Source organism: Coloeus monedula (assembly GCF_965178545.1).
Source record: "Coloeus monedula genome assembly, chromosome: 2".
NCBI classification, from domain to species: domain Eukaryota; kingdom Metazoa; phylum Chordata; class Aves; order Passeriformes; family Corvidae; genus Coloeus; species Coloeus monedula.
Window position 1 is genome coordinate 52,826,249 of NC_138782.1, and position 20,998 is coordinate 52,847,246.

The following is a 20,998-nucleotide window of genomic DNA, read 5'->3' on the forward strand; positions in this document are numbered from 1 at the left end:
GAACTACAGAACAAAAATCTTTGTTGCCTAGTTATTTCACTCAAACAGTGAAAAAAATGTTGCTTGGAGCAATATTTTTTTTAAATCAGTAACACGGTACATTTAACTAAATATGTACTTAGATTAACCTACCTTTGATTTCATTTTTCTGCATTTCTTTCAGTTCCTGAACAAGCAAAGACTCACTCTCAGTAAGCAGCCAACTATCATGCAACACCAATGCCTCTATTGTATACTGGTGAGACTGTGAAAGAAAATGCAACATGCTGAAGTCATAACAATTACAGCAAGCATTCAAGTCGTGCAGGTTAGCAAAGTGCCAGGTATTGAATTCAGCAAATAAAACATGTTATTAATTATTAAGCTTGCACATAACAGCATTTGCAAGGAGCTTAAAAAATTAATGTTAATTCCACAGATCTTATTTTAATTCCTGTGAAATTAAACAATTACTCATGTGTTTATCAAGTAAAACTAAAGTGGGCTATAAAATAAGGAGCTACATTCCTGTAAGATTTTCATGCAACTTTCCTATGTATGCCATGTACTAAAACAAAGACATTTGTCTCTGATTTTAAGACCTACTACAGGGCTTTAAGCCCTAGTACTAGCACTCAATAATGCCTTAATGTGAGGCAGAGGTGACAGGGTCCATGGGCTGTTCTTAGGATATTTTGTTGCAATTGAATTCAACTATCAAGAAAAAATCACGGCAGAAAAACATGGGGAGATAGAAAAACAAGAATTGTTTTAGAAAGTATACCTCATTTCTGTAAAATAGATAAACAATATTAAATGACATCAAGAAAAACCCATTGTTTGACATTACTCTCTGACAAACTTGGCTTGAGTAGCAGATATTATGTGCCTGTTACTAAAGTTTCCAGCTGACTGGAAATAGGTGTTTCTCTATGCAAACCATTACAGATGGCCTTCTATAATATCATATTTCAAAGAAAGCTCATATTGAAGCATCAGAACTTTGATTTCTGGCGGTTTCTGATCCTTATGTGAAAGTTATACTATACTTGTATTGGATTTGCCAAATGAAAAACATTTAAAGATAGAGTAAATCACCTTGATATGAAACTCCCTACATATTCAGTCATTCATACATGTACGTTATCCTTTTTTCATCACCTCATTCAAAAGCTACCAATAATCTTAATTTTGGATTCCTTGTTCTTGCCTCAGGATAGAAAATCTCCACATGTACCAAAAGAATTAGCAATAACCCTTCACTCTTTGTTTGCTGTTTGTTTGCTTTTTTTTTCTTCCCAAATCCCAGTGATTAATAATCTCTTACCTGTTGTGGGCTTCCAACATTATTTTCAAAGTTTTCCAAGATGAAAGATTTATCTATTTTTATCACTGGAGCTTCCTGTACAAGGTCTGACTTGGAAGAACTTTTGCTGTTCTTTAATGAATTATTACTTGCTTTTTTCAATTGTCCAGTTTCCGATCCCTTCCTTGTACTACTTTGAATAATCTCTTGGTTTTTTACTGCAAGATGACAAAAAAAGGTCCAGAAATTCTATTAATTGCTGGTATGAGGTAAACAGATGCTCCCAGAAAGTATTAGAAAGAATTAACATAGTCCATTTTCTCATACTGAATTGTACTCACAAGGTTCCAATTAAAATTATTTTTATTCCAAATACTACCCTGATTTCATTTTGCATGCAAATCACAAATATCTTCAAAGTAAATAATGAGAAATTTGAGACTGTGTATATATGACTGTTGTTACTGTTTATAAACCATATAATTTTTTCCCCTCAAAATCCATGCTTCTTTCCTGCACCAGATACCACAACACTGTGCTATATCCATATTACAGAATATGGATAGCCTTGTGCTCCCCATGATGGGATCCCTTTGTGGCTAACCTAATTTAACAAATTGTGTAAAACTGCATGAAGGGAAGAGGTGCATTGGCCACAGTTCTGGCAGTGCCTACCCTTACAGAAGTCTCTTATCCAATCTCTTTGTGTCAACCTGACACAAAGATCATAGCTAACTTGAGCTAAAAAAAAGCCAGTCTTGAAAGGAGCCATAAAACTATTTGTGATCTGCCATTTATCAACGTATATCATTTTCACCTAAGGAAGATGTTAATGTGGAAAAACTGTGAAAACAGGAGTGTTCTAAAGAAGGCTTGTCACAGAAATATCAACTCAGGAAACATAAATTTGTTTTCATTTCTAATGCCATTGAAATATCTTTTGCCTGCTTGTCTACATAGAAATTAAAGAGAATTCTAAAAGTGAACATCTCATAGAAAATTGAATAAGGACATTCATTATAATTCCCCTCTGGGGAAGCAGCTTCACCTGTGTTACACTAACAACAGCTGGACCATCAGCTGGGAATGAGATATCATTTTGACTTCACTGAGGACAAGAGGCTTTACTTTTCCCAGGGTTTATTGTATAAACAAAGGATGATACTGCATCATTGCAACACCTCAAAAGAAAAATGCACAATTTCATGTGTGTTGATGAAACACCCTGGGAAATTCACAGGAGGTGGCAGGACAATCAGACCAGATTCAGCAAAATTTACTTGTGGTATGTCAAAATATAAATGCCCTATCAGAGGTTAAGTGTGCCCCTGGAAACTCAAATGGAGTCAAGAAATATTGTTTCTTACGAAAGTCAAATGCCATGGATTATTTCCTATTGCATCTTTCCTCTGCATAAGTCAGTGCTTCCTTGTTCCTAAGAAAAGCAATAGAAGTCAGGAAATCAAAGGAAGACCTTACTGAGATGGTCTCTTAAAGAGGTCTCAAACTCCTAATCACAAGTTATGAGTTGCTCTTCTGCATTGCATTCAGAATCTTTAGCATCAGAGCTATCCCTCTTGCTGTCCCTGTGGCAAGGAGGCCTGTGAGAGAAATGTGAAGAAAGACAATACTTGGTTTCTTCTAAACCATTTTTTAGAGTGCTGCAGCTCCAGGGCTGTTATTTTGTAAAAGGCATTATGCCTAAGTAAGCCTGTAACTACAGGAATAGTGGAATAGTTTCTCACTCAGATGCTGCTGAGCTTTCCAGGAATCAGTTAACTTCCCATGCTGTGAAGGTGAAAGTAGACATAATTCACAATGGTTGGATTATTAGGTCTTTCATCAGAAGGATCCAAAATCATGACGCTTTCACTCAATAGAAGTGCATTTGGATGAATAAGAAACAACATCCAAAGAGCAGAATCTTTAATATTCTACATCTGCAAGAAAACCTGCTGCAAAGAAACAATTTGTATTCGAGATGGAAGAAAATGAAGACATTTTCTAATTGGGTAAATTGCCTTTAGGTTACCATTTGCAATATTTGCATAAAGGTTTCTAGTCAGGAATGATCTTCAGTGCCTGTCCAAGCACTGTTAGAAAGGGCCAGTGCAAATAATTTACAAAAAGGTAGCTTTAAAGCAGTGACTCCACCTAGATGTACTCCCTTGGAGTCAACAGAGAGGTAAGCTCTGCTCCAGCTGTTGTGTAGGGGTTTTAGGAGATGTGTACTGCCCTCTGAAGGAGTTTACCTCTCTACCTATCAAGATAGGTGGAGTTCAAGGGAGGCTGTATTCCTTAGGCTACAACTGGCTTCCAGGAATGCCTCGCTATCCTCCTCTTCTCTCTCTCCTAAACCTGAAGAGCTTGAGTATTGAAAAGTTCTATAATGATTTTCCCAGAGGGAGATCCTGCCATGAAGATATCTCAGAATGATGGAAACCCCCTTAAGACTCCTTCTCTTTCCCTTGCAGGAAAGATCACTTGGAAAAGCTTCCCAAAGTACATACACAGCCAACAATTCTCGCAATGGTCACCAGGTAGTGCTGTAACACCAAATTAGTTTTCTTACTACATACAAAAATATGTATATGTCACTCTTGGTTTTCCTAAGTTCTGACTAGAAAGAACTCCTACCTACGTTGCTTCCAGATTCAAGCAAATATCTGAAAGATATTTTGATACTTTGTGAGAGGATTATATCAGACTGTTACTGTGGAAAATGAAAGGATTGTGAACATTCACTTGCCCATCTGTGCTTATGCAACTGCTGTGCTTGTATCAACAAAACGAATTGTGCTTGCAGTGTGTGTCAGTATGTAACTCCTTTATTGTCAAGCAAATTTTCAAGGTCAAAGTCATCTGCTACATCTCAAAAGAGGTAAATGTATTCAAAATCAAGTGGTTTAATGTAGGTTTTGAGCTGTGAAAGACATTTATAGAACAGCTGTGACTTGAGATGAATTAACAGGCTGTGGGTGGGCAAGAGAGATAATGTTTTATTGGTGATGCTTGCACAATAATGTCACTTAAGAGGACTTTGGCAACACAGTGATCAATTCTATGAGAGGCAGAACATGTGTGGTAGTGAATAAGTCTCAAATGTAGGGACTGTATCTGTCTTAACTAACAAGTTTGATGCCAGTGGTACAGCAGTGTTTTCTGGTTATTCCTATGCTGAGAAAACACACTTTTTTAGAGAACAAAGAAGGAATCTTGTTGTATTGAATGTCAGTTGTACAAATCTCCCCCTGAATTTGGCATCAGTATTTCTGAGTGTTTCTATACTGTTATAGTACAGACCATAAAAACACTTTTGACAATAGCAAAGAATCATGCTTTTACAATGCCATAAACTGAACCACTACTGAACCTAGAGACACTCAGTAGGTTGCGTAATACAATACTGTCATATTGGTTATACTGAGTACATTTCACAGTATTTTCATTTTGTTTGGATGCTATGAAAGATTCTACACAAAGTATATTCTTTGTGATATACAGGATGTATATTAATAGGAAAAGAACTTCAGTGTTAAGGCCAGTTGGTCTAGTATCATAAAAATATAATAGTAAAAAACCAACAAACAGTGACAGCTTCACAGTCATTCATTCATTCAATGGTAACTCTCTATATATTCACACACACTTAAAGAGCATCAGAATATTCATTTCAACTTCAAATATAGTCTAAAATCATAACACAATTTTATGGCTGCCACTGCTGAATAGGCCCTGATACAAAAACCTCACTATTTTCAATCAGGTTAATGTAACAGGTATTTCACTGAATAATTCATGATGGATTAAAATAATTCTAAATTAGCAGAAATTATTTGTATCACAGCACATTAGAGCTAGAATGTGTGTGTCTGATTTCTAAGGATATTTTGCAAAGTTCTCACATATGCATCCTGGTAGACTGGCAAAGGCAAAATGCCCCTTTTAGTTATTCTGCCCCATCCTCTCCCTTCCAGCATCTGTTGGAACCCATTTATCTTCTCTGTCACTTGATTGTGCCTTTGAACTTATTTCAGTTCTTCAGATTATCATCTTTGCAGCAAGACAGTTTCCTGAAAGTAAGTTTCTCCTTCACGTTACTGAGGGTAACTTGGTATTGCCACTATTGTGATACTGATCCTAAGATGAGCTATTTTATACTTTCCTGTTTCTATTTCCACCAGTGTACTATTAAATTTACTATTCCACTTCCATATTCAAAAACCAGTAACCAAAAATAGCTACTGATGATCTTGGTAACTCAGAAAGAATCATGACAGCTTCTCTATAACTTCCTTTAAAACCCTAATGTTTTCATCTGAGGAATTACATTTTAAAAGCATGGTCTTAATAGGATTAAATTTTACATTTCTGGTCATAACAAGGTGCAGTTGAGACAGAAATCAAGATGTTTCATAAATATGATTAAATAAATTATTTTTTCCCATAAAGCATTTGAATTTCATATTATACATTATTCTAAAGCATCATGTTTGGAAACTCCATAGTTCAAAATAGTGGAGGTGAGCAGATGAAATATAATGCTATTTTGGGCTTTAGCAAAGCAATAATGCAGTATTTCAGCATATTGTCTTTGCCTCAGGTTCTCAATATGCTCAAATAGGGAAACTCAGGTTTACAGAAGATTTATTGTTTAGGAGTCTTCATAGAAGAACTGAAGACTTTAGTATCTTATATATCTTATGCATAGTAGTGTTCATTGAGAGTACAGTAGCAGACTTGTTTGCTTATAAACATCTGTTTCATTTAAGCAAATTTGTAATTCTTATGAAGAATTAATTTCAAAACTGAAACACATAGCTACAACGAATAATTCAAAATAGTACACAAATAAACTGGAAATCATTTGATTAAGAAATGAGGTGTATAGAAAACAGGAAAACAAATGAAGATTATTGAAGAAGATGGCATGGCAGTAGCCTCTAAAATCTATTACATATAAGAAGTGTAATGGAGGCAGGCAGAAGGTACTTAATTTTTGTTTAAAGTTACCTGAGCACTGCAGGGACCATTGCTGAAAGTATGTCTAAGAATTATGTACCTCATTCAACTGTTCTTACTGGTTTTGAACAGTAAAGTTAAACAGCACTTCAAAATCAAATGTCAATCCACTGGCCGAGAGTACATTCAGATGACAAAACTTTCATTCCAGTTTTGTTCTAGTTTTTAGCAGCCCATCCACAATTTCATCAAATCATAAAAAATGCCAGTAACAAATGGCCAATAGTGTCTGATGGTAACTCTTTTGAGTACTGAGTCTGGCAGACCTCTAACTTCTGAAAGTCTGGAAATGAAGCATGAAAGAGGATGTCTGGATAGCCTAACTGCCCTCTGGAGTGAACCTGAAGTTTTAACACTACATCAGAGGGAGATGATGGCAGACTACTGCTAAAATCTCAAGCTGAAGGATCTCTAAGTCCATTTGTAAATCAATACTTCCTTAGTGGGACAGCACATCCAAGGAAACTGGACTATTTCTGTATCATTAAGAAAAAAACCCCCACAAAACATAAGCCACAACTACTAACTGATATCACAGGATCACTGGAGGCTGAATGCTCCTGGAAGAGGCTGGAAGACACCTCTGGAGATCATTTAGTTCAATCCAGTGGCTAAAAGCAGGTGTAGTTAGGGCAGGCTCCTCACAGCCAGATCCAGTTGGGTTTTAATAATCTCCAAGGGTGAAGACTCCAAAACCACTCTCTGGGCAATGATTGACACATTGAGAGTAAAAATGAAACAATTATTAAAAAAAAAAAAAAGCAACCAAAACCAAAAGAACAGTAAAATCAAACAAACAAAAAGACAAAACAAACAAAAAGAAAAAAGAAAGGAGAAAGAAAAGAAAAAAGAAAAGAAAAAAGAAAAGAAAAGAAAAGAAAAGAAAAGAAAAGAAAAGAAAAGAAAAGAAAAGAAAAGAAAAGAAAAGAAAAGAAAAGAAAAGAAAAGAAAAAAGAAAAGAGAAAAGAAAAGAGAAAAGAAAAAAGAAAAGGAAAAGAAAACCCCCTAAACTGAACAACCATGCACTCCAAATCACCTTTTCTAATGCTTAAACTTATTTCCTATATTTCAGTTTCTGCTTATTGCCTCTTGTCTTGTCACTGGGCACTGCTGAAAAGAGATTGGCTGCAATTTCTTTCTTGCCTCTTCTCCCAGTATTTACAAGGTGCCAGATTTGGGCATGCAGCAGATTCAGAATGTTAGTTTGCTGGACTACAGAAGGTCACTTTTAACTGATGTCAGCTGGATTTTTGTTAGGTACCATCACTAGTTTCAAAGTACTTAGAGAAAGTACATGGATTTTAGCATACTTATGAAAGGTGATCTTTAAACACACACTGGTTTTTATCACTAAGAACTGAGCTGACAAGACTGCAGTGTAATGAATGGCAATAAAATAAAATAAAATAAAATAAAATAAAATAAAATAAAATAAAATAAAATAACATTTAAAAAATAAAATAAAATAGCCTGACTTTGAGCAAATAGGCTTCTCAGATTCAACTGTTCAGCCAAAAGTGTCTAAAGTGTTTGCTGTAGTTTTCAAATACATTTGTTACAAATGAAATTTTGTTTAAATTCAAGTGTTACTGAGAGTTGTAACTTTTTCTCAGTATTTAAGTTGCTATGGTAAAGAACTGACGAAGTATAATGGGCATTTATATCTTCTGTTGCAACTTTGCAAGTCTGGGGCAAGTGGCTCTTACTTCAGTGTCTCCTATTTCCATGAGTATCATTTCAAGCTGTAGCAGAGTGAAAAATTGAGAGTTTTTCTTAAGGATAAATATTACATCATTTATTAAAGAGTCTTTTACCTGGTGCTCTGGGGCTCCTATGATGGATAAGAAACCAATAAAATGTGTGCTTCTGCTCAAAGGACTGATGCTCAGGATGGTGCATTTAGACCACAAGGCCCAGTGCAATCTGTGAATTATCTACCATGCCTCATGGTCTGAGCATCACTTTCCTAACAGCCAAATTTTTGAACTGTAAGATCAAACAAATAGTTGCAAGATATTGAAAGTAAAATATATTTCAATTCTTGAGGACAAGGCAAGTATATGCATACAAATTTTCAGCTGAAAAGCTACTTCACTATCCACGAAACTCTTTACGTAGTTATAATACAAGACCAAAAGGCAGATGAAAAAAATGGGGCTGGAGATCTTATTTCAATCAATAATTTCAGTAACTTTCCTCAGTGTTGAGGGCCAAGGATTTCTGTTCATTGCTCAAAAATGTAGCTGATTTCACTCAATGTCAAAGCAATTAGAGAAAAGAGCAGGAAAAAATAGTGTTTTCTGTGATTATCAAAAGTTTCTGTAAGAATGTATATCATCCAGTGAATAAAATTATCAAATACAGCATACAATACTTACAGTAGGAGCTCGGAAGTGATTGATTACCCCAGAAATTAAAAACTGGGATGACTGCATTGCCCTTTCCAATGACACTTGTAATTTCCTTCTCATTATCTAGGACTTGTAGTTTAATGATCACATCTGAATTAGAGGTTTGTACCTGCAGTGTAGCAGTATGTGGTGCTGTGACTTTTACAAAATACCTAAAGAGGAAGAAAAAAATTATAGCAGTATAACCAACTATACCTGATCATTCTTTTTTAGGAAAGTACCTAAATGTTCTGCTGAACTGGAAGCAGACAATTAAAATTGAGTTCTGAATCAACTGTTTTCCTGGAATAGGATGGGCCACGCTTCCTGTAGTGAAGTTTAGTGCAGTGAATCAACAAACAAAGCAAGTTCTGCTGCTGAAAAAAAGGGGTGGTCTAGCTATTTCTTTTTTTTCACTACCTTATCAAATGTCCAAATAGGCATTTAACCTCCTACTGTACTTTTATTTGTTGAATAACATTAGCCACATTAGGGAACTGTATAATTAAAAAAGTACCTGAGGAAAAAAAAAAAATTATTTGCTTTCAAAAGGGTGGAGATATCTCCTTTGATAGCAGCAGCTACTTTGGTCAGCTTAAAAGACTGTGACATTAAAAACCTGTAAAATAAGAGTTTGAGGACAAAATTTAAATAATTGTTATGTTGTGACCCATTGCTTTATGTATTATATGCTTTTTGTCCATAAATTCCAATTGTTATGACTAATGTCACCAAACAAGCAAAGAAAAAAATCCATCACCCTGACTTCAGCACATTTGGAGCTAAAAATATGTAACTATCTTAAAATAGTATTTTTTAAAGAATGGTAACATCAGAAGGGAGAAAAGAATGAAAATCATCAAGAAAGAGAGTTTTACAAAATTTCAGTGCATTTGTTATATTTCCATTACATGCTTTCTTCATTTATACTGAAAGTGATTCCTTCTCTTAAAGAGACCTCTATCTCAAGAATAATCCATTGGTTTGAAATATTGAAAAAAGCCTTCAGGAATCAATGTAAAATATTTTAGAATTAACCTTCAAAATATACACATTTAATCAGCTCTAAGCACAGGGCCTGTTGTAGTGCAGTGTGTAGTTCTTTGTGTAAAAACTTCAGTATAGCAATTTAGTAATGGTCAGTTCTGAACTCAGAAGGGATTTCAATGAACTTTAATCAATAAAAAGGGATTAATAAAAACCAACTCACATTTTTATTAAATATATTCGCCTAAAAGAATCAGCATGCTAAAATAAAACATATACAAATTTTTCTGCCAATACTGCAAGATGGAAATTAGTCTCATATATCAGGAAAAAAATGTTTTATTCCTGTAACAATTAAAGCTTTATCTCCATAGTTGAAAAAAAAATCAAATTTTATGTCTCTTCTCCACCTGCAAAATCTTGATTTTAATACATATTTAATCCCCAGAAGTACTATGGAATTTCAGTAATTGGCATATGGAGAAGATTGATCTTATAGAAATGCAAAATATTGAATTTTGATTTTAAAGCTAAAGTTTGTGTACTTCACACCTGTTCTTCATTAAGCAGTGGCAATATTTCACAAAATAACACTTTCACTAATCAAATGTTAAATTTCGTAGTCCATAAAATTCCAATACTTGCATCAATATTCTCCTCTTCTAAGAAAGAGGAAAGAACACACTTTTCTGGAAGGGATGACCCATATAAGAACCAGAATTTGTTCATTCTTCTCTCAGTATTTACCTAAACAGTAGAAACTCATCGTTGGGGATGTAATACTCCTTAAATTGTTTAGTAGAATAGATATTATTTACAGCCTCACGAGAGAGAAATGGAAGTGGACTCTGGGAACTGATGAAGCGGAGCTTCCATTTTCCAGCTGCCACAGGTTGGTCACCAGTGTGTGCTTCAGCCACAAAAGTGTATCCTTTCTGAAAAGGGAAAACAAGCCATTTTTATGTGGCAGTAACACTACTCAAAATGCACTCCATGACTACAGGCAATACACTTTTTGTCCATTACACTTATTAATATAATAAGATGTCCTTCATCAGCAAGAATTTTACAACTCCAGTCTATTCTAATCTATGAAGCGTCTCTAATTTTAGCAATTTTTATTTTGCAGAAAGTTACATAGCAAGTTAAATACAATTTCATCTAACTGCAAAGCTGGCAGGTGTTTTTAGGGGCAGACACAACCAATGCCCTGCAGTCACTTTCTAACCAAATTATTTGATGATCTAAAATGCTCCTTCATGCTTAGGCAGTGCGAAAGTAGGGGTGGATGAGTTTGCTGCATGGAAACTTAGAGATGAGATTACTTTGGTCTTCAAATCTGAGGTTAAATTAACATTTACCCTAATTCAATAATGCCATTGCAGGTAAAGCATGAAATTCCAAGATACTATTCTTATTTTTGTGAAGGTATTGATTTAAGAAAAAATATTTTTAGTTTTAGAAAATGCAAGTAAAAAACCCCACAAAATGTAACACACAATTAATAAGGCTGGTGCAGATTTAGGTGCTCTTTATGAATCCTGAGAATAGGAATATAAAGAGCCAGGATATAACACAAAAAGTTTCAAACTCTGATAAATTTGTATTTGTGAAAATGAAGGTAATATGAATGTGATTACTTGAAAGGCAGGGGCAGGGAAAAGGGATATAAGGAATGCAATGGCCACTTGTAATGTTACAGGGGAACTCAGAATTAAGTCCCTTCTTCATGTACTCTGAATAGTCCTACTGACTCCCTGTTTCAAACATTAAAATGTCATGTTCCACCCAAGTAATAGTCCAAATGAAAATTCTTTGAAAGGTTTTAGCTCTTTTAGTCCTCTTCTAAATTCAGTTTAAAGAAACCAGCATTTACCAGCAAAAACAGCTTTGTTGAAAAATCCTTATAATAAATAGGGTTGTGATTTTAGGACTATCTAATAATGCAGGGCTGGGACTCCAGGAATACTGGATATTTAGAATGAAAGTAAAATAAATTATTCATTATTCCAATTTGTGCAATTGTAGCTGTAAGGCACTTTATAACCTTTAATCACCACAAGGTAACAGCAATCACTCAGAGTAACCATTCAGGAGAACTCATTTACTTAAACATCTAGTTAAGCATAGAGTCACAGGCCCCTCTGTTCTTATCAAGTACACCTGGAAACTGAGAAGGATTTAGCCAGATATTCAACTGCTTTCTGACAGCACGGGGTGCATGAAAAGAACAATTTCTCTTGTATACCTGTTTATAAAGATAATGTTATATAATCTTAATGCTCACTATAAATATCCAGAAAATTTAGACTTAGGAGCGAAAGTTTGAGTGAGCACTTTCTGAGTACTATGAGCAATTAGCACAATAACTGAATTTTGTGTCTGGTAGGAAGATCAAGTCACTACTAAGAAATAAGAAAATAGATCTCAACAACCCCAAAAAAATTTATGTCTCTTTCTTAAAAAACCTTCCGGAAGTTTCACTACTTACTTTGATATCTTTTTACAATTCACTGTCTCTAGAATCAGAAAGATTTGCTTTCTAATATACCACCCAAACTAGCTTTATGGCAAAGTAAGATGATTCCCTTATGTCCTTCTACTACTAGTCAAGACAAATAACTGAGCAGTGTCCTTGCTCAAACAGACTTCTATTTTCCAGACTAAACATGGTGGTAGTGATGATTTCTTAAACTTATCTATGTAGGTCAGCTGCAGCTCGAGTGCTTATCTCTATCCTTTTCTACAGTCAGTTCAAAAGACTTGTGAATAATAAAAAGCGTAGAATTAAAAAAAGACCACCAAGAACTAAACCAAATTCAACTGTATCCAGCAGTGGAAAGAAAACACCACAAAATAAGAAAATTTAATGCAACCCCAAAAAATCCAAATGCTAAGCAAGTAGCCAGTTTCTATTTAGGCTGTAATGTCTGCAAAAAGAAGACAGACTTTAGTGCTAGTGTGCAGATTTAATCTTTATTGTCAATCATTCTGAAATGAACTTTAGTGTGTTCCAGGAGTGTCTCTGCAGCAGTGAAACAGTATCTGTTGACAGGACTCCTTTTTAGCTCTGTTGTAAACTGCTGAGTCATAGTTTTGAAGCAGAACTGGTAGGTGTATTTTTTTAAAAAAAGGGACTTTTTATGTAATAATACTGACATTTAAGAATTCAGGCATACTGTATAATTTCTTGCTTGATGTATTACATTGGTGACTGTTTTTTACAAAATACTGTAATAAAGAAATGTAACAGATTAAAATAATACCATTGTTATCTGTGTTTGCTAATTGCAAAATGTCTTGTCAAAGTATCAACAGAGCTTTCAGAAGCTTGTGCAGGTCCACTGAAACAATAATCAACTATTAAGAAATAGGAAGAAGACAAGCTAAATTGTAGAGTATAAGGTTATATTCTTACTGAGGAACTCAGGAGCTCATTGATTGAGAAATGAAATAAGAACAAGTAGAAAAATACAGCATGCCTGCACAACTGTGTTTTAGTACTCTAAAAATCACTCTTTACTGCTATTAGCCACATTTAATATTACAAAATATAAACCATTAGTTTAGCAAACAATAACAGAAATGTTGCTTTAGGAGGGGACTTCTTCAATAGGGAAGAACAGGAATCCAATATAAGGGCCATTTTCATTATTAATTGACAATCATTGAGGCTACTGTGCTGTACCCATAGGAAGAAAGGATGGACACTTATCATTCCTTGTTCAAAATTTTTATGGCCACAAGTTAAACATTGGTTCAAAGTTTACTGTGCTCACTCACTGTTACGCATGATAAAAGAGAAAAAAACTCCATAATAATAGTAGCTGGAAAGACGACGGAGGAGAGAATAATCAAAAGTTCAGTAATAAATATTTAGCACAGGAGCAGGTCAGTGACGGTCTCTGTTCGAATTTGCTAATAAATAAGGGTGTACTTTTAAGTAGAACACTAAGAAACAGATAAAAATCTCCACAGAATCTGGGCACTTGTTATTATTTTTAAAATTATACTTTTCACAACAACTTCTTGCATTTACCTTATTTTTGGGATAAACATGAGGTGTGACTTTGAAAAAGGCATGTGGCATTTCCTCCTGTGTGTCATTATCAAGAACATGAAGTCTACAGGAAGGGATAGTGGTAAACACCTTTGTCAATACAAGCATGTCTTCTGGGACAATAAATATTTCTCTAAAAAAATATTTAAATTATATCAAAATTATTTTCACAAATAAAAGGATATGTGCAGCACAAATCAAAAATATTGTCATGGTTTAAATCCAGCTAGCAATTAAGTACAATGCAGCTGCTCACTCACTCCCCACACCCAACCCACCCGAGGGAAAGAATCAGAAAGAAAATATAAATCTCATGTGTTAAGAACAGTTTAACAATTCAAACAAAATACACTAACAAATATTCTAATAATATTAATATTTTTAATGATAAGGAGAGGGAGAGAGAGTAACAGGACCCGACAGAAGAAAGTGATGCACAATACAATTGGTCACCACCCACTGACCAATGCCCAGTCCGCTCCTCAGCAGTGATCAGCCCCCTTCCAGGTAATTCTCCCCCAATTTATATACTGAACATGACATTCTGTGGTATGGAGCATCCCTTTGGCCACTTCAGGACAGCTGTCCTGGCTGTGCTTCTCCCAGATTTTTGTCCACCTCCTCACTGGCAGAGCATAAGACACTGAAAAGTCCTTGACCTGGGCTAAGCACTCAACAACCAAAACCTCTGTGTGTTATCAACATTATTCCCACACTAAATCCAAATACACAGCACTGTACCAGCTACTAACAAGAAAATGAAGAAGAAATGAAGAAGAAAATGAAATTTGTTCCTGCCAAAGCCAGAACAAGTATACATCAGAATTTAAGGAAAGCAGACAGATAAGAAGTAAGTTTTTAAGCAGGTTAGTGTAAAAACACAGTGTATCAATAGTACTTCCCCATAGGAGTTGTATAGGGCTCTGTGAAACTCACCTGAAAACCAGAAACCATGCATTTGGTGGTTGATCAGCATATGTTACTGCATAGTCAGTGAAATATGTCTTACACCATTCATCTTCATAACAAGGAAACTTTTCAACTGAATTACAGTTTCTTTTAAACATTTCTCTGGAAAGCAGAAAACAAAGACTTAAACCTAATCAGGATGGCATTTATATATATGCTGACTTTTACTTATGCTGATCATGAAGCATAAGTACTTTGTACATGAATGTAAAACAACAACATAAAATGTGTTACTAATGTTTCTCTAGTAGCTGTTCACTCAAATTAAAAAAAAGAATAATGGAGGGATCAACTCTTTCAGACCTCATGGCAAATACATGCACATATTTCTGTTCATCAGTCTACCCATGACTATGGCTGCTTCTAATACCCCAAAATGTTATGGCTTCTACAAAACTTTACCTCTTTCTTTTTCTTTTTTTTTTTTTTAATAAATATCAGTTAGCATAACTGAGTTGTCGTCTTAAAGCTGTGGAATCATTAGGAGATGAAAATGCCCTTATTTAGTTTTAAAACTTTTGGGAACAACAAAGGAATAAAAGCAAAACTTATTGGCCAAGGCGCTAGATTGTTATGTTAAATGGAAATCTGTCAGCTGCTAAAAAAACATTAAGCACAAGTACATTAGCATGATTTTAACACTCAAATGTATCCCTCAGGACAATGCCTATGAACCCCATAAGTTTCAAAAGTCTGAAGGCAGACTGAAAACTGCATCTCATCCTTGCTGATGTAGAGATGCTGCAAATCTAAAATGCATGGCTGATTCTTAAAACAAGGCTGTGGTTGCAAAGTCCTGATCCCATTAATGTACACAGATTTTACAGGATTAGAAACACTAAAAAGTGATATAAAATTATACCTGGTGTGAGTGTTGCTCAAATTGCTGCTTATAAGGAGTGAGGATTTATATCCACAGGCAGTAATTATTGTCAGTTTGCGCTCCTCATCTTTGGAAGAATTGATTTACTGCTAGATCAGTTGTGTGAACACTTGCACAGAGATTTTTGAAGGACTTAATGGAAATATGGGATCCCCAAAGGGTGTCATGCTTGCAAATGATTTAATGAACACTGTTGAAATTAGAATAGCTGTCTTTTCAAAAGCTGTAATAAAATACCAGGGAGAGAATCTACCTAGAAATACATCTACTTGCCTTCAAGTAAATGCAACAAAAAAGTCCCCATATGAGATAATAAACTGGTTACAGTTAAATAGTATAGCTCTCTCCTTTCTAATGTTAACCACAATTCCTTAACAGATAGCACAAATCAAAAAGTTTCTTTAAAACAACTGGTTAACTGTTTAACTAAGGAATCAGTATCAGATCTATCCTTATGGAACAGCCTACCAAATACTAAAAAAATTAAACACAGGGAAAAGGTAATATTCTATCTCAAACTGTAGGAAAAAATCTGTAACATATCTAAAAATTAGATTTTACTCATGTAGAGTACACGGAATAACGCATAGCATATATTTGGTAAAAACATTTCATCCCTTCCATCAGGGTTTTGTAATTTTGACACTAATAATACCCTTACTATGTTTATTTTGTGAAATAGGAGTTTATGACAATTGCCTGCAATAAAATAGTTTGATTTATTGCATGATTACCTTAACAACGTTACAGCACACAGTTCAAAATTTAACTCAATCACAGTCCATAGGTTTTTCAAAGTTCCTTCAACATCAGTGTTTTCTTTAGTACCTAGAGATAATAAAATAAGTTAGAAATTATAACATCCAATTTTTTTATTGTTCTAAATTACACCTGCCAAATACTTTTGAAAAATGCCACTTGCACAAATAAATTGCCTTATTTATTTGGAGTTTTACAGAAGTCTCACTGAGCTGAAAACTGTTTTCTCCTTTGACAGAGTATATTCCATTCATCATCATCATTGTACTTTTCAGCACTCCTACAACTGCAAAAATGATGTGATCAATATTTTCTCCAGTTTACAGTTTTTTTCACTGTAACATAGTGATATGTGGCAATCTCTGGCCTCAGAGAATAGGCTATTTAACTCCCAGCAACTTTCATCTGCAGATACCAGGAAGGGGTAGGGATGTACCTAAACTATCTGTGTAGCTAAAAGGAAAAGAATTGGACAGCTCCAATGGGTAATTCATCCCACCCATGTTGGGTAACTCAGATAACAGGATGTGTTGTCATCTCAAGGTGTCTACTTTTTAAGTTTTCAGTAGTACAACACAAATCTTGGTTTATTCCAACAAATAAACTTTTAAAAATAAATGCCATTTTTTCTAACTTGAGTATGTACGGATTCAAGTCACAATCTTTGGATCTCAGCCTAAAGATCCTGTTACTATCAAATTCCTTTTCTCATGTGGGTACTTAAAGATTATAGCAAAGTCTTTTTTTCATCTGGTCTTTCTGACATTACAAGCTAACCTGTAAATACAAGGCATATATTTAATCCTGATCCTTACAACTCTACTCAGAATTTTGCGGCTGTTATCTATCTTTCTCCCTGTACTGTGGACACTGCACTTGGACACAGTATTCCAGCTGAGATAACAGAATTGCTGAATAGGAAATGTGCTACAAGTCTTGAACTGCTATGCAAGATTTCTCTATCTATATGCATAAGAATGAAGGATAGTGAGAGCACAGTATCTTTGGAGGACAGCATCAGACTTCAATACTGCATGTGCTCCACTGATTACCCATTATGATGCTTAGGTTCTTTTATGATTTCCTTTACATTTCCAGAAAAAAACCCTAACATTTAGCCCAGCTCTGACCTAAATCTACATTAATGTAAATTCTGGTTTAGTATCTATGCAAATCTAGGGGGGGTGTATCTTTCACACACTTTTAGTATCATATGTTCTAACTAAGTGGTTGGGTGTACTTAATAGAACTCTAAGTTCTATTTCATTAGTTTCAGTTACTTTTACCTAGATGTTAATTAGTAAAAAACTCTTTAGAGTGAAGATTTGAATAAGATGAAGTATGAAACATTTTTAAAGGCATTTTTTAATTACACACCTGGTTCTCTGCTTTTCAGTATTTTCCTAATATAGGTCCCTCTCCAGATGGCTTGAAGTTTGACAGCTGCTGCTGCTTCTTCAGATGTAGGAGTTTGGTTCTCCCTACTACTAAGGGATTTCTCCTCACTGCTCTCTGAAGGAATGGGAGAATGAGCAACATCAACAAAGCTGCCTTTAATGAATTTAAAAAGAAAAAAAAACCCAAATAAACACAAAATAGCAAGAGAGTTATTTTAAGCTTAAAATTTTTATGATGAAAATATTACTCTTGAATTTTTTATTATCATGATAAAATCAGAGAAAATATACTGTGTAATTACACAAAGTCAAAATGTAAGCTATTTTGCTAATTCCAAACACCAAATAATTTAATTTTTCTCTTCATGAACAGCTATTGCAGGACACATTTTAGAATCATGTTTCCTACTGTAATTTCAAAATATTCTTCCAAACATGAACCAAGAGGATTTGATACACTGAAGTCTGACTCCGTACACAGTTTAAAAGAGCTTCACAAGATTTTAAGTACTTCTGTCTCTCAATCTGATTATTTTATTAAGTAATAATTTAAACACCAGAGTTGTTTGAAACATTTTGTTTAGCCTTCGCAAAGGAGCCATGGAATAAGGGTAAGATCTATGATAAAGGGAGAGTTCATTTATCTGACTGACTTTCTGTTACCAAAGAGTTTTGAAGTGGAACATAATTAGTAGGTTCTGAGAGGTTAGCAGTGAGCTCTTTGAAGGCATTCTTGCCTAAAGTTAGCATCCTGGGAGCCATCAGCACCAGGACTTAGGGAAGGGTGTGGGGAGCAACACTCCAAGAGGCCAGTGCCTGGGGGTAGTTTGGAACTGCACACATATGAAACAAACGGGACCAAGACAGCATGATAGGAAGGAAGAAGTGCTGCAAAAGGAAGTACCAACAAACAAAAAGGAGAAGAGGAATCTGCTTGAAAAATGTAGACAACACTGCAGGCAAACAAACTATCTTAAGATACTGCTTTCATCAGCCAGATCACACATTTCAATCTAATCACTTTTACTCAATATTGCTAAATCTGGCTGTGTTCTCAAACCATCATTTCTTATCACTATTGCATTTGCAAATGCTAGAAAGCTTCTTTAATACTTGGGGGCTGAAAGATTACACAAGCCCACTTCAATATAAACCAGATTAGAACTCAACAATATGAATGGCACAACCACTTTTATAAAAGAGAAGCATATAATCAATCACAAAAAAATAATACAGACTGGAGGGGACCCCTGAAGGTCATCTGGTCTGATCCCACATCCAAAGTGGGATGAATTTAGAATAGGTTGCTCATGTTCTTGAGTAAATGTCCAGTCCATTATTTAATACTTCCATAATCATGGAGACCATAATTTAATTTTCTTTTCCAATTTTTGATTAGCCTTATGGTGAAAAATGGCTTCCTAATACTCAACTGGAATTTAACATGTTCTAAGATGAGTCCTGTCTGTGCACCTCTGGAAAAGTTTTGGCTCTCCCATTCATTCATCACTGTAACACATTTCAAAATGAATTTGTCCGATCTACAATCTTGTCTATTTTCCAACTAAATAACACAGTGGCAAGATGACTTCTGATCCCACTAATCATTATTTTCACAGAAGGGAAATAGACTTCAATTTTGAGCACATGTTTTAGCTCGGAAGAATGAGTTCTGCTGCAGAGCCTACATTCCCCATATAAGGGAAAATAATGTATTATAAAGTAAAAGTTGTATATATATGAACACACACATACACAGATTGACTTAATGAGTAAGAACATCCTAACATGGAACAGGAATCAATAATATAGAAAAGTACACACAAAAAGTATTGGTCTGGTGTTGCCCTATGAATCAGCTGAAAACTTCATCCACTGAGGATGTCAAATGGCCTCCATAACTAGAAATAAGTACCTATATCTCTATAAATAAAACATTTCATTTGTGAGGATAAAGAATATATGGCTATACATGCAGTTAGTTAAATGTTAAACTGTTTCTGAAAACACAAATATAAAGAATTTGGATGGACTGTCACACAGAAATCAATTCCATTTATAGAAACTGTCACAAATTACCGCAGATCAGGCCAAAACCCAAAAAGTATGAGTATTCCTAAAGTATATATTCCAAAGGAGTTTCTTTTTTGTTCTAATTTTTTTATACAAGGTCATAGGAACAAAAATATTTTTCTTTGCAATATTTTCTTCAAAGGTTTTTTTTTACTTAACCTTTCTTACTATTTTTTCTTATAAGCAGAGAAATGTGTACTCTGAAATGCTTTGGATCAATCATTATTGAACTAGAGAATGCTTTAAATCAATCAATATTGAACTAGTGCATGTTTCAAATTTGACATTATGATTGAACACAGATTTGTCAAAAATCTCTGACACGCCTCAGCTGTTAATCAGAAAACACCCTGCTAATAATAAAACTGAAGCTTTCAAAGCAGCCTAGCAAGACTCTGTTCACCATAAAATCACTGCAGTTTTCTTGGAGGCAATGTAACAATGATTTTTTTGAAAAAGGAGTATTTTGCATGTACTCAAGAGGCACTTCACATATTCAACCAAATAATGTCCAACTTCCCTTCACCTCTTAGGGGAACTCAGGTTCAAATCCGAAGTGCAAGAAGAAACAAATGTTAAGAATTCTCTTTTCAGTCACACAACACAACTGTATAATCACTCATCTGAACCTATGCTTCTGGAGGAGAGAGAAGCTTGTTCTGAAAAAGAATGAGCGGGAGCAGGACTTCTCAAATACAGTTTCACAGATAAGTTTATAGAGAACAGCTCGACTTCTAGATAAAAATTCAGACCAGAAGGTTTTAAGAGAACGGTACGCACAGAGCACTTCACTTCCAACTTCAAAGTTGGAATTTATCCATGAGAAAGAAATGTAGCCCTTGAAATGTGCCTAAATGACTCTCAAGTGTTTGAGACTCCTGAAAATCAGTGCCACAGACCACTGGCTCACTACTGGGCCCAATGAAACCAGGACAAGGTAAACAAAGAACATGTGCAACAGAGAGCAGGCAGGCAGTATTGAATTGCCAACACTGTCTCTTGTGTAACATCATCCTGATATGTGCTTCCTTTCCCAGGAAGCATCACATACCTCTGTAAATTCAGCACCTCATGACTGCCCAAAGTTCTGCAGGGCCCCTTTATTCACTCTCTTTCCAGAATACAACAGGAAGAGCCATGCCATGGTGAAGCACTCAGCTTCAGACACTTCCA

The 20,998-nt window shown here is 35.0% G+C and overlaps 1 protein-coding gene across 1 annotated transcript in view; it reads right to left on the bottom strand.

The window, feature by feature from the left end:
- Window positions 1-20,998, bottom strand: part of ADGB (androglobin) — a gene marked incomplete at both ends in the record, with an annotated part of 105,675 nt that overhangs the window by 15,885 nt on the left and 68,792 nt on the right. Inside the window, 8 exons of the mRNA XM_082276744.1 lie at window positions 133-244; window positions 1,307-1,503; window positions 8,686-8,870; window positions 10,432-10,619; window positions 13,724-13,877; window positions 14,681-14,815; window positions 16,331-16,424; window positions 17,733-17,867. Coding sequence (XP_082132870.1) covers window positions 133-244; window positions 1,307-1,503; window positions 8,686-8,870; window positions 10,432-10,619; window positions 13,724-13,877; window positions 14,681-14,815; window positions 16,331-16,424; window positions 17,733-17,867 — 1,200 coding nt within the window. The remainder of the gene's footprint in view (window positions 1-132; window positions 245-1,306; window positions 1,504-8,685; window positions 8,871-10,431; window positions 10,620-13,723; window positions 13,878-14,680; window positions 14,816-16,330; window positions 16,425-17,732; window positions 17,868-20,998) is intronic.